This window comes from Cygnus atratus, chromosome 1 (assembly GCF_013377495.2).
Source record: "Cygnus atratus isolate AKBS03 ecotype Queensland, Australia chromosome 1, CAtr_DNAZoo_HiC_assembly, whole genome shotgun sequence".
NCBI classification, from domain to species: domain Eukaryota; kingdom Metazoa; phylum Chordata; class Aves; order Anseriformes; family Anatidae; genus Cygnus; species Cygnus atratus.
The window spans coordinates 63,318,852-63,332,818 of NC_066362.1; the positions used below are offsets into that span (position 1 = coordinate 63,318,852).

Below are 13,967 nucleotides of genomic sequence, written 5' to 3' on the forward strand. Positions count from 1 at the left end.
CCATGATGGCCTGCAGGAGATTTCTGCCAATCCATCTGTCCAGCCTGACAAGGTCCTTCTGCATAGGATCCCTACCCTACTCATATCAACTACTCTGCCTCCATTCAACATCATCCACAAACTTGCTGAGGATGCCCTCCTTCCCACTGTCCAGCTAGTTAATTGTCATTAAGATGGAACAGCGTCAACCCCAGAATTAACCCAGGAAAAAGGAATTACTGTTTTCCTGTCTTCCAGGCAATATCCGTACGCTGGCTGGCCTATCATCTGAACAGTGTCTTCCAGAGAATTACTGAAATTGCTTTGGGAGCCAGAATCATCCCCAGAATCACTCTTACCACCTTGTCCCTACCCAAAGAACAATATTTCATGAAATATAAGCACAGCAGGATAAGGTGGCTCCTCCTCCAAACTAAAATACCACAATATAATGCTAAATTACTTTACTCTGAATATTATTTAAAATATCATAATAACATCAACAGTGACTGTTACCTATTACACTTCTTTATCTGCTGAGTTTCTTGTGTTTTAAGCCTTTTCCTGCCCTGAACTGTTTGTGTATACAACAGAAAGAAAACAAACAAGAAAGAGCCAAGAACAACCTTGCAAAACTGCTTTGGTGGGTTTCTTTCCCAAAGGGTCCTCTGAGGAGCTGGATATCAATAACCTTATAGAAGGGCAAGAATTTTTACATTTCTGTTGTACAAAAGCATTGCACAACTATTTGCATGAAAAAAGTATGGGCACACTAAACGTCAAATTGACATTTTATATTTGGGGTCTTTGACTTTTATTCAGTGGTGAAAGGGGTAGGGAACAGGAGGAAGCAGGAAAACCTAAACAATGACAATACCAATATATTATTATTTGCAGAAAATAAGTTTGCAGAGAAGTTCCATGAATGACATGCACCACCACAACCTTGGACCTTAGCTGAAGTCATAAGCAATTTCTCTGGAATACCACATGTGACATAAATAGACATCTGCTAAAATACTTCACAAAACAATGCAGTTCATACCTCTGAAAAAAAATGACTTCTGCACTCTTCTTCAGTGACATGGAATTTTTTGCTTATGTCTAAATATTAATTCTTAAATAGTTTACGTAGGGCAGGGATAAATAACTTTTATGATAACTACCCTGGGGCAACAGAAAGATTAAAATTAAACATGAGGTCATAGATGATCAAGACTGTAGCATAGAAAACATTTATAAGTTAGTTTAGTAAATCTGTCAATTCAGACAGGCAGCTTCACATTCTGTGAGATAAATGAGGTCCATTAAAAACTGAAGTGTAGCATAGGACATATTAATCCTTTATAAAGAAGAAAGTTCGCCACACCACTGTGTCCTCCTCACATTCAAGAGTGCAGTTTACAAAAATCTGCATTCATCTTAGTTATGCTCTGAACCAAGAAAACAAAAAGCTATCCATGAAAAGAACTAGGAAACACTGTAATCCAAATAGGAATTAATGAAGGAATTACTATGTTATCATCTGCATGGTGAATTTAAAATGCCAAAACTCCACGACAAAAGAGAACAGGCTGACAGTAAGTCACTGAATTACCTTAAGAAATCTAAGTTCAAATTCTTCAGCTCTGCAATGAGGTTGTTTTTCTTTGTTTGTTTGGTTTTTTGTCCTCAACTTACTCCTTCACTCTTTGTGCAGACTTCTCTGCAGGTAACCATAGCTTTAATAATCCCACTGGCTATGAAGATACAAGGAGAAAACAATCATTAACTACTTGAGGTTGTTCAGATATTTTAAAGCAAGGAATATAAACCAAGGAAAACACACACACAATTCCGGATGGCACACGTGGTATTTTTAAGCAGCTACATGAGAAAGAAGTGACCCAGAAATCAAAATAAAAATCCGACTTTGTTCTAATATTGGATGGAGGAAACTGTTTCTCCATTAGAGAACAAACAAATATCATCAACTGGCTGACACAAAAGGGAAAAGGAAAACAACAGGAAAACTTGCCAGCTGGGGAAAGCAGCAGTCAACTGCCAAGGATCATTTTAGGGCTGCAGCTGCCTGCCTCTGCCAAGTTTAAAGAGTAAGCTGTTCTAAAAGTATATTAGAAAAATGCCATTAGGGAGTTCAAATACTGACCTTGTAAGGAAAAATTCCATGAGGAAGACCGTGAATTTCCAGGATACCAGGAATTTGGTTAAGATTCATCTTGCAATTTCCCAGGTTCAGCATGAAAACAGCTATTCCAAAAATGCAACCAATGTTCCTTTTTTTCTTCTGCTCACATCTGTACTTAAAGACTTGCCAGTGCCCCATGTGCTGGTCTGAATTCAGATCTGCACATCCCATTCCAAAGGGGACTACTTCTAGACTGAGAATGTTGCTGCTAGTATATTACCACAAATCTATTTTTACTGGGCAACGCATGGTGCTTCTGGTAAGATAACAGATACAAAATTTGTCTCAGTATGTTAAGATTATTCATGTACAAGGCTCTCAGCAATGCGCTCTCAATATTTTTAGAGAAGCATTGATAATGAGCATATTTCCAACTATTTTAGGACTTAGAAGAGCTAAATCTAGTCAAAAACTACCCAAGAAAAAGTAACAAGATTTTTCCCACATAGCAGTATGTTTGCAACTAAAACATAAAGTATGACTTTTCTCACTTTATTTTTTTTAAACAAAAATTTGTCTGTAAAGCATGGCACTGATACCAAAACCGATGCGAAGGATGAGTATATTGCCTTTGTGATATTTGTGAGAGCTTAACAGGAACCTGTCAAACAGATGACGAAGAAAGAAGTGATGCAAAGGTGTGCAAACCAAAAACAAAATGATTTTTTATAAAACATCTGCACCTTGTTTTCGAATACATCACATACAGCATCAGCTGGAAAAAGTGTAGCAAAGACAGATGCAGGAAGAAACTCAGATCCACAAGCATAGAATAATGTCCTTTAACACGCCCCCAGAAACAGCTGTCACTTACTTTAATCACTCAAAACAACCGGGAAATATTTATTCCAGCCTAAATCATAGCCAGAAGTTCTGCTGCGCATTCTCTTCAATGAGAAGCAACTGACTGATCTGAAATTTACTAGTTTTGAGGGAACAGGCAGATGTAATTTTGTTCCTCTGTAGTTACAAGGGTGAACAGTACCCTGTGTGTGTGGGGAAGGGTACTCCATATCAAAGGTGATTATTTGCCAGGAAGACTAGATGCCTGTCGACAAGTATTGTTATAAAAACTTACCTATGTAACAACCGTGAGGAAAATGGAACCATACAACCTTAACAAAGAAAAGGCAGAATTCTACTGCTATCTAACAGTTCACTACAGCACTGAACCATTATCGCAACAGAAACAATTAAATCATGGTTATTGTAGTTCGTTGCTGTTTCAGAGTGATCAGCATAGCTGTCTCTTTCAGTGATGGTCAGACAAATCTCTAAGGCTATAAACTTCCTATTGAAAAAGCTGCCAACCATGCATTTAATTTTCTACTTACAGAACAAACTGGGCCACAAAACAGGAACCTCAAAATCCTTCTTGACCCTCAAGAACAGTATCAAGGGACGCAGCAGGAAAGAGAAAATACTAAAGACTGAACAGCCGATCAAAGAGGTTTGTCATAAGTACATTTTGACTACATTCAAGAGCATTAAAAAAAAAAAAACAACTTCAACATTAAAAAAATATTTGCTACGTGCAGGTCAGTTTTAAAAAAAGCCTTAAACGAACTGTTTCTAAGCCAGTGCTTTCCTTTGGTACACATATATTTACACCAATGACATTTAAAAATTCAAGGGTCAAGAAGAGTAAAAGTTGAAAGTAGGTTTATCTAATTTAGAGGTATCTATCATACACTGGCTGTAGCTCCCTGAGGTATGAAAATAAGCATAGTTATCTGGAATACATTCAAGAAAAAGAAGGAAGTTTTAAAAATAAACCGAATTGCAAACACTGCCACTGGTTCACTGGTTTCATTTTGACTATTACAGGGAGATAAACCATTACTGAGGAACATTTACTTTTTCAAATCAAGTCAGTGACACGTTTCATAAAGGAACAAGCTGTTCTCTGCGTTACCTAGGACGATCACTCCAATGCATAAGAATGTATTTCATCAGAAGTGTTTTGCATTGCAGTTACAGTGTTACATACTACAGTCTTTCTGCTCCACAGATCTCACTGTTTTGGTGCAGTTTGACGGAGGAAAAAAAAAAAAGAAGATAGACCATGAGCTATCTCAAGGCAATGCCAGGATCCTAAAAAAAAGGATGAAAATTCACGGGAGGCTCAGACGACACAGCAGCGGGCAAAGGAGAACAAGGCTAGGACTTCATGCATTATGGCAGGCAACTCAGATAAAAGCACTTCCAAGAGTCCCAGGAAGACAGGAAAGAACAGTAACTTTTAAGCCAACCAGCAACCTGCACAAAGCAATGGCTGGCAAGCCCCAAAGCAGATCATTAAAGAAAGAACCCTGATCTGTTCTTACCTGAGCCAGAATCTATACAAGAGCTTTAATTTTTCATACCTTTTGACTTTGAAGAATCATTCACATTTTAGTCTCAAAGCTCTTGACAGAACCACCCTACCAGACTGACCTTTCAAGAGAGGGTGCCACCATTCCACCTGCAGGACAGGAGGTCTATCAGAAGCACCAAAGAACCAGCAGGTGGGATGCTTTCACGCGTAAGTCTTCTGCTTTCATGCATCAGTCTTCAATAGGGTGGGGAAAAACTTGGTGACAGCTGAGGCCAAGTATGGAAACTGAAAGGTACTGGGCTGTAAGTCTCTAAACAAAACTCTTCGGGACTTCACTTTACAAAACAAACATGGCGTATTCCTCATTTTGTATAAATATGCTAGAAACACAGGAATGTTAGAAGTCCACAAGACAGTAATTCTGGTTCTGGTAATAGTGTGCAAAGATTACCTACGGAATTTAATCACAGCAGAACATATATATATATATATATATATATATATATATATATATTCACTCCCAAAGCAAATTGCAAGCAAAGGAGACAATTGGTTCTATAATGAAAGGACAACAGACATACAGTCTACCTTCTTATCTACTCTACTCACCCGGTCACCTCACACACAACGTTTCCTATTCTCTCTTCTTCCAGTCCACTCTCCCTCAATATGCCCTCATTTCCCTTTCTGCATGGCTGTGTATCATCAGTCTCCCACCCATACAGGCGCACGAACAAACACGCATACACGCTCATTCTATCCAACTTGCAGTACCCATCACCAACACCTCTACTCTGCAGCCAGCAGTCCATGGAAGCAAGTGTGGAAGAAGCATGGTGACAGCAATGCTTAAGCCTCATGTGAAGGCTCCGCTTTGCAGATTGCGAGTAGCATTACCCCTAGGGCAATGCAGGACCCTACTGTACAAGCTTTTCCTTTCTCAAAATTAAGACATTGGTAATAGGAGCTTCTTACTAAGAATTCTGAAATCCCCCATCTGGTAAACCTTACAAAAGAAGCGACCATAGGATTGGCACAAATTAAGTTTTTTGTTTGTTTGTTTTTTAAATTTTCTGAATGCAGTTGCTTTGGTTTCAGTCTTAGGAAGACAGGAAGGGGTTTTTTTGTTTGTTTTTAAATGGGCAACAGGCAGCACTTCATCTAGAAACAATGACAAATGTATCAGTCAACCATGCTTTGTTCTTTGGATTTACTGAACTCCCTCTGCTCCCTATGTCTGGCTTCCATAAAATTTTCAGAACTGGAATTAGCAATGTACTCTTAATATACTTTCTTCTAAGCAAACATATTCCCTTGAAAATTGTATTTGTTGCTCAGAACATCAGTTCTCTCTGTGTTCCCAGAAGTTCTACTAGAACACAAATGCCTTGTTTAAAGCATCATTGTCTTCCCTCCTTACTTCAAAGCATACAGAACCCCATCTAAGTAGAAGGACTTCATGGTTCCACCAAGGCAGCACAGGAAGCATCTAAATTTAAATAAGGCCTTTCATGTGTCATATAGTACAAACAGACCCAATATAGCTCATTCTTTAATCATACAAGACTTGTGCTTTGACATTTCCCCAAACAAAGCCCCAGCTACACTTCAAGTTAAGTATTGCAAGAAGATTTACCAGAGAGAGGAGGAAAAAATAGAGACAGAGAAGGAAAAATAAGCCTAAACTGCAGCTTTCAACTTTGGTTTGGACTTTCCCAGTGCTTTGGTGCAGTCAAAAGCTCAACTTCTTATCCCTTCTTCTCTCCTCAGTCATGTTATCAGTGCAAAAGACGCTACCTCTCCTATGGCTCCAGCCTGGCTGAATTCATAAACTTTATCTATGAGCACAGAAAGTTTATTGGGAGTAGCCTCCACATTAAGATCAAGATCCCACTTAATTAACTTTAGCACAAAAAAGTTCTGCTAATATCAGAACATAAGCCGTCTACAGAGAAAGTGATTGATAAACACAGGTCTGTAAGTGATTTCACCACACCAGCAGTTCAAACATCTACAAGTTTATGTAGGCATCTTGTAAACATCAAAGCAAGTAAGTTCTAAAAGTCCACAGGATTAGGCTGACAATCTAAAGACCACCATTAGCATCAGCAGTCTGTCACTGTACCATCTTGCAATTATTAACTTAGAGCAGTCCTGACAAAAGTCACTTTCAATAAGTCTTTTTCCATTAAATTAATAGTCATTTTCTTTCCCAATACTGAGAACAATATCTTAAATATCTGTAACTTTTTTTTTTTTTTTTTAAATCTACGTCAATGTAAGCTTGCAAGTAATAGATTCAGCTATCAAGAACAATGCAGGCCCAGGGGTCAGCAGAGGCAAGGGACGTTTTCCTTTAGACGTAGCTGCTCTGGGAGTACTGCACTGTATCACGAGCATACCAGTGTTTATAGGCTGCTATAAAAGTTTCTGACAACATCCTTGATTACTACCAAATCATGCTAATAAGCATAACAAGCATGATAAATTGAAGCAGAACTTGTTTTTTTGAGTAGTTTTTCTTGCTCACTGCAGTGCACTCACCCTGAATAAAACTGATTACAATGAACTACAAATTCTTCATAAAGGAATTCCCCAAAGGTATCTATTTTATTTACCTTACTCCAAAAGGAAAAAGTAATCGTTCTGCTCTTTTACGGGAAAATGAACAGCTCTCCATCTTTAGTACTTTCTCCTGTAACAGTGGAACTAAATAGGGTGACAGACACCTCAATGACACATTCTTCATCTTAAGCCAGATTTAGAATAGCCTCAAAAGAAACACTATGCAAAGACTCCCTTTCTATGAGAAACCATTTCACCAACTTTGATCCTGGCAAACTTGCTTTGACAGCTACAATAAAGAAGAGGTTACTGTCACAGGCCAACTCTTCTGATCACCTCCTAGAAGTTGGCCTCCCAGGAAAACGCAGAAAAACAGCCCATGGGAACTGCACAAATAGAGGAGTAGACAAAACACACGTTCAAGTGTAGTAACATGCCTGGCTGTTGCACAGGCTTCCCATACAGATAGTGGGATTAAGCAGCACCAGCCTCTCAGTGATGAATGTCTAAAGCTTGTTTGCCAAACACCTCTTACTTCATTTATCCTTTAGCAGCAACAAGCAGTTCAGAGACTGTGTCCTTCCTTCAGGTTATAAGGTGTAAAAACCTGTGTTAGACTGATCTATTTAACAAAAAGCAAAGCCACAGTGGAAAAAAAAAAAAAGTGAATGGCAGCTATCGGGTTTTGTAAACCCTACAAAAAAAATCATGAAATTATGCACACAAACTACATACCCAGACATACCCCTTTCAGTCATAAGTCTCCCGTTTTTCTCAAAGTATTTCCACCACTTTTGGAAAACAGACTATTTATTCTTAAAGGAAACATGCCAATTATTCTATGATTGAGCCATGGAAGCAGAGAGCAGCTGCGGCAGGAGGTCAATAAGGGCACCACAGGCAGGGCAGCACTGCTTTGCTCTCCCTTTAAAGATGGATCACAAGCACCATCTTCATTAACAAGTATTGACTACCATCTCTAATTACTGCATTCTAGACCTTACATTTTCACTGCACTACAAATCTCAGCAGTGTGCAGATGCCATTTGCACAGTTCAGATTTTGCTTGTACTAGCAATTTAACACTCCAAAAAGACACAAGCAATCTTATTTATTTATCTAAATAGATAAAATATACTTGTCAGATTTTCAAAAAGCCACAATACTTTGGCATGTACTTACTGATGCTAATCTTTCAAGTTACGTACCTGAATCTGTTGGTTTGCATGCCTAAAGTTAGAAAATACAAATCCAGTATTTAGACTTGTAAATTAGTGAAACAGTTTTCAAAAGAGCTCAAACTCATTACCTCAGAAAACCAGGCTATTTAACTATTAAATTTGTACAGAACATCCTGTCTAAAGAAATAAATAATTTCCACCTTGCTCTGAACTCTACTTAATCACACTGAGAAACACTTATGCTTTCCTTATGCATTATTATTTAGAAAGAGATTCTCAGTCCTAATGAACTACAGTCAGGAATTAAAAAAGCCATTTTAATTCTGAGTAACATCGTTGTCAAAAAAGAATACAGTTTAAATATCTTTTTTTTTCCCCTTAACATTCCAAGGTAGAGAAATCCACAACTATTTTTTCGCTTAAACATTCACTACATTAAATGACTGCTTTAGGAAAAGAAACTCAATTAAAAATGATGACACCCCTACCATACCCTAGCTAATCTAAAGCATTTTTTAATCTAATCACAGTAATATATTAACTTACCATTGAAGATATCTAAGAGCATTTGTTAAGAATTATGGATTTGTTTCTTCTGCTTGGGTCAAAACACAGTTCTTTCTAAATGAAATTTGCTTCCTGTTTGCATCCTCAATATTCACACCAAAGAAAGCCGTACAGCCTATATGCTGAAGGGCTCGCTGTCTTTCACTTCCTTTTGTGGCTTTCAAGACCAAAATAAGAGGGAGAGGTTTTGTTCACCAGAATATCATATTTCTGAAAAAACAGTATATTCATAAAACAATTGAAAAGTGAGAGCTTTATTCTTACGTTTTGATACTTCCTCTAACATTAATTTGCTCTGATCTAGGGACACGTACAAAGATGCCAACATTCAGCACAATATCAGAAGACTTCTTCATTCTTACTGCTGCAATCTGAATGCTTAACATGTACTCCAGACAGTGGATACTTAAGGGAACATGAAAGTCCGTTTGGTTGAACTGAAAGCACACTACTGTAGCTACCAAAAGAATATCTTGTTAGACTGCACTTCACCATTGTTTAAAGTGAGCTGGTTGCCTACTGAGCATTGCCTATTATTTCTGTAAGAAAGCCTCAGCCAACATCAATAAGGTTTTTTGTTTGTTTTTATCACCCCTATCTGAGGACCACCAAGTATCTTTAAAAATGCCAGTTTATCTTTAAAAAAAAGACATCCCTATCGAAAATATAAAAAAGATTGCCTTAAATATGTTTCATCTTACGCCACTTGTTTGGTTAAAGGACGAAGTCATTTTCATTGGAGATGTAGGGCACAGAAGGCATCACGACTTCCAGTTACTTCTTCTCAGCTTCACAAGCAGAGTTGTGAGATCATATCAAACAGTTTTGGAGTAGCCCTGCAGCTGAAATATCTTGTACTAATAGCATACAAGGTCAATACTTTTGCAGGATGTCTCTTCACCACAATGCTGTTGAAGCATTCTCAAAATCAGCAAGAGCAGTCTAAATGTTATAATGAACCAGGTAGTTCTGGTTTTTCTAACTTAGAGCCTGTGGTGTGAAAACACCCTAATATATATATATAGAAACATTGTTTTTAATCTTGTGTACCATACTATTTTGGAGTGGTTTATTCAGCAACATAAAGTTTCAATGCCTATTTGTCCAATAACAGAGATATCAATTAACTAAAACAGTACAAGAGCAGGTTTATTTGTTTTTAAGCTTAAAATATGAGTAATTTTCTGTTAAAATACCAATACTTATTTTAATGAGACCTAAAATATACCATTTTTCCATTTCATTTGAAAACACTCCACAGTTCTCAATTAAAACACCAGTGATTTCACAGCAGCCAGCCAATCTACAACTGCATCTACCATCTGTGGACAAACAGAACATTTCAGTTTTCTGTAAGTCAGCCCAGCAATATTCATCATCATACAGTACTGTGTGATACGATTTATCTCAGAGAGCTCCATGGCATTTTCAGAATCTACTGTCCCTGTGCTGAGGGCTACTACAGCTGATAACTTGGTGCAATAACTTAGTAGAACTAGGACTGAACTTTCCAGCCATGTTTTGAAGTGGGCAACAGGATATGCTTGGTGCAGATGAAATATGATTTTTAAGTTTCTTTAGCATAGTAGCACACAACTATTAATTCAAAACCACAGGACAAATATTTTTACTAACACTGGACACAAAACGGTAAAGGATCCAGCGTTTTGGCCTACAGCTGGACAGAAAAGTCCTCTGGGTTGTATGTTCTTATACAGAGGCAAGTACACTTAATGGATAACGTCTGCTTCTTATATCCAAAAATATAGCCATTATGTCATTCCTTTTTATGCTGCTCAGCACTAAGAAGGAAGGACAGGAGAGAAAAATGCTGAGACAAATTTATTTTTCCAGCCATCAGCAGTTCAGAGCAGGATTCTCTAACCTTTCAGAGACTACACTGAACTTCTAAGTACTTATAACCTGGGAAGAAGAGAAGATTACAAAAAAAAAAAGTTCAAATGCAAAGACATCTATTGCCATGGAAGCAGCAGGCAAAACAGTTTTAGAAAGGTTTCCCTCTTCAGAATTGAGTAGGTGCAATCCACATATGAAAAGGACAGTACAGGGATTATAGCAGAAGGAATGCTACAAGGTTAAGGGTCTTCCACCAGCTGTAATCATCTTTGTCCACCTCCACAGAAAGTCTATTCTCAATTCCAATTTTTTTGCCATTAATTTCTAGCTCCAAGTTAGCCACTCACAAAGAAAGAAATATGAAGGTAAATTGGTGTGTTTTCATTCCAGGCTTTGAACTAAGGATAGAAAATTGACACGCTAAACTACTGCTAAATGTAACCATTTTATGATGCAAGTATAATCTTGAATATATACACAGTCCAAACAGATTAATCTGTGGAAGGGAAATCTTTTAAAAAGAAAAATGAAGTCTGTAGGGAGCAAACCTATGTTCTGCCTGTTTGTATTACTTTCACCTTGAACAGAAAAAAGACCAGGCCTGATATGAAATAAACATAGAGCTGATTAAGTACAAATCCCCTTACCTTTTCTTATCACGTGGCCAATTTAGTCAACACGACCACTTCTATTGAATCGTAGCATTACCAGGCACAGAACATTTGCAAAAGATTCACAGTTAAACTAAACCTCAGAGAAACTAAACCCAGTTTACTGGCTGTAAACCAGTACTCAGGAGTTTCAAAGACTTCAAACAAGGTCAACGTATGAACATTAGTCTCAGGTGTAGTTCTTTCCCACGTCACTCCATTTTCTGTTTTATTACAAGCCATGCCAAGTGAGGTGCTTCATTGGAAGACCCAGAAAAAAGAAGATAAAGGAAAGCATGCAAAATCGATTTATTTGATGGTGGACAGATGGGGTGACCACAGCACTCAGAGTCGTAGGACCCTTCGTCATCCATTATGCTCCTCAGTGCGGTCACAAGCACTTTGCATACAATCAATGCTGCTACGAGCTCGCCTTTCTCACTAGGTATTAAGACCTTACCACCTCTAAAGCGCTCCTCAAGTTATGCTGCTGCTAAATCAGGGCACGGCGCACAGGCCAGAGGAGCCTGCCACTGCTGGAAGCCAGCGGTTGACCCCAGAGTGATGCTGGCTTCAACGCGTGTCTTGCCTTCATGTTGGTGGACCTCACCGAGTGCTTTATCCATCTCCATCAACAGAGGGCTATAGGCAGTTGCTCCCATTTTAAGGCTCCATAGGTACCATGTACTAATAGGGAATTTTCACATTTTCAACATAGCAATTCTGAGTTGTGTGTGCACTCACGTTTTCAAAGAAACTAAATAAAATTACTTAAATATAAATCACCTTTATTATATTAAAATTACCTTAACAGAACTTGGGTAAAATTCAGTGTTAGACTTCAAAAATCAAATTATTGTCATAAGTATAAATTCAGAATATAAAGTTACCTTCATTTCAGCCTCAGGAGATGCAAAACAGGTGTGTATGGTCTATCAGGAAACAGGGTAATACTAAAAAATTTGTATTTTTAAATCACTTTCCAAGTTAATACAGACCAAATAGTAAAAGACTCGGCTTTGCTCTTCATATGGTGTTTTTGCTAAAGAAAAATAACCACAGGTAGCAATCAGTTGAAGGAAAAAGCAAATCTGTCTAAGCTTGCATTAAGAAAAATCTCTCAGTGAATCAATATGCTGTGCAAAAAGGATCTTCAATTTATTTCTTTCACATTATAATCATTGCAGCAACCATCATACAAGACTCAAAAAGGCAACCCAACTGCTGCTAAATTGTTTGGCAGTGAATTCTTTTATAATTTTTTACAATACCAATATGTATTTGGATCTCATCATGCTATGTAACATTAAAAAAAAAGAGACAATCATTCTTTAGAGAGACTGTTGTATTTTCATTATTCATTCCATTTGTTCAGAACAGAAAGAGCCTGTTTTCTTTCTACCCAGTGCTGAGGCAGAGAAGAAAGGCAACAGAAGGAGAACCTCAGCAGACAAGGCTCCAGTACCACAGAAACTGCTGCTTCCTGTGCCAGCTCCTCAAGACTGCAGAAGACAACATCTGCTGCAGATGCTGTTGGTCAAAGCACCTACAGAAAGGTCAGCCAGAGAGCATTCTGCAAACTGCAATATGCTGATAAGAGCACAGCTACAGTAACCACTTGAAAAGGGGGAAACTTTAGCTTTAGAAAGTATTTCAGGCTCTTGATATATTTCTAGATTTGATTTCTGTATCAATAGACAAATGCAAGTCCCCAGTGAGTTATCATCAACATTTTTAACGGAAGGGGGAAAATAAAAATGGAAAGGAAAATCTGACTGCCAGAAACTTTTCTATAATCTATTAAGTTACCCTATAATATCAGATATACATTAACCATTACCTTCAACATCTAAATACAGTTTGCCTCTAGAAAGTAGACAAGCATGAACATTTTCTACTTAAATTCTATATGTTATCTGAAAACAAACAAACAAACAAACAAAACTAGCCTTACACGCTGCCGTCAACAGAAAATATTCCAAAGCCAACGATAAAAAGAACTGGTAACTTCATTGTCTCTCAGTTTGCTACCTTTGGCCTCCTGCACAATAGCCACTTTGTTAACAGGGCAAGCAGGCAGTATTATTTAAACATACAGGGCAGATAACCCTGAAGATCCTCAATTTCTTCAGTCTTTTTCCCTGTTACTACTTAAATATATGGCCAACACAGTTATACCCAATGCAATATAGAAAACAGCAGCTAAGAGGCATAGTTCCTGCCCTTTACTTGTTAATATGAAGAACAGCAAACTAGGCTTAATGTCTGAAAAAATGACATTATACACTTGAAGGCATTAACCATATCCAAACATTTAAACCCAAAACATATCCATATCCAACCATATCCAAACACTTAGCTTAATTTTGGTCTATCAAATAGCATTAGGGATTATAATGGCCCTGTTGTTTTATGTATAGAGAATATTTTTAGATTACCAACAAAAGCTGCTTAAAAACTGCTATACTGCAATGCCTGTGACAAAGTCAACGCATCAGGAAACCATACCCCTCAGCACCACAAGGCAGCAGAGCAGCTCGCTGAAGCTGCCGCTGCAATAGGAGCACTGTGAGCTAGCAGACAAATTCTAACTTAACAGGTTATATTTCCATAACAGGGTTTAAAAACAAACACTCAACAATCCACTTACAGGAGCCATGCTA

General features: G+C 37.9%; 1 protein-coding gene across 2 annotated transcripts in view; it reads right to left on the minus strand.

Annotated features, from left to right (window-relative positions):
- Positions 1–8,907, minus strand: part of FGD4 (FYVE, RhoGEF and PH domain containing 4) — a 94,283-nt gene extending 85,376 nt beyond the window's left edge. The window contains exons 1-2 of one of the 2 annotated variants that reach the window (XM_050708154.1): positions 8,777–8,889; positions 8,258–8,279 (exon numbers count right to left, since the gene is read on the minus strand). In XM_050708154.1, coding sequence (XP_050564111.1) covers positions 8,258–8,279; positions 8,777–8,779 — 25 coding nt within the window. In that variant the 5' untranslated portion in view covers positions 8,780–8,889. Of the gene's footprint in view, positions 1–8,257; positions 8,280–8,776 lie in introns of both variants that reach the window. The other variant, XM_050708157.1, reaches the window with a different exon arrangement.
- Positions 8,908–13,967: the final 5,060 nt, after the last annotated feature.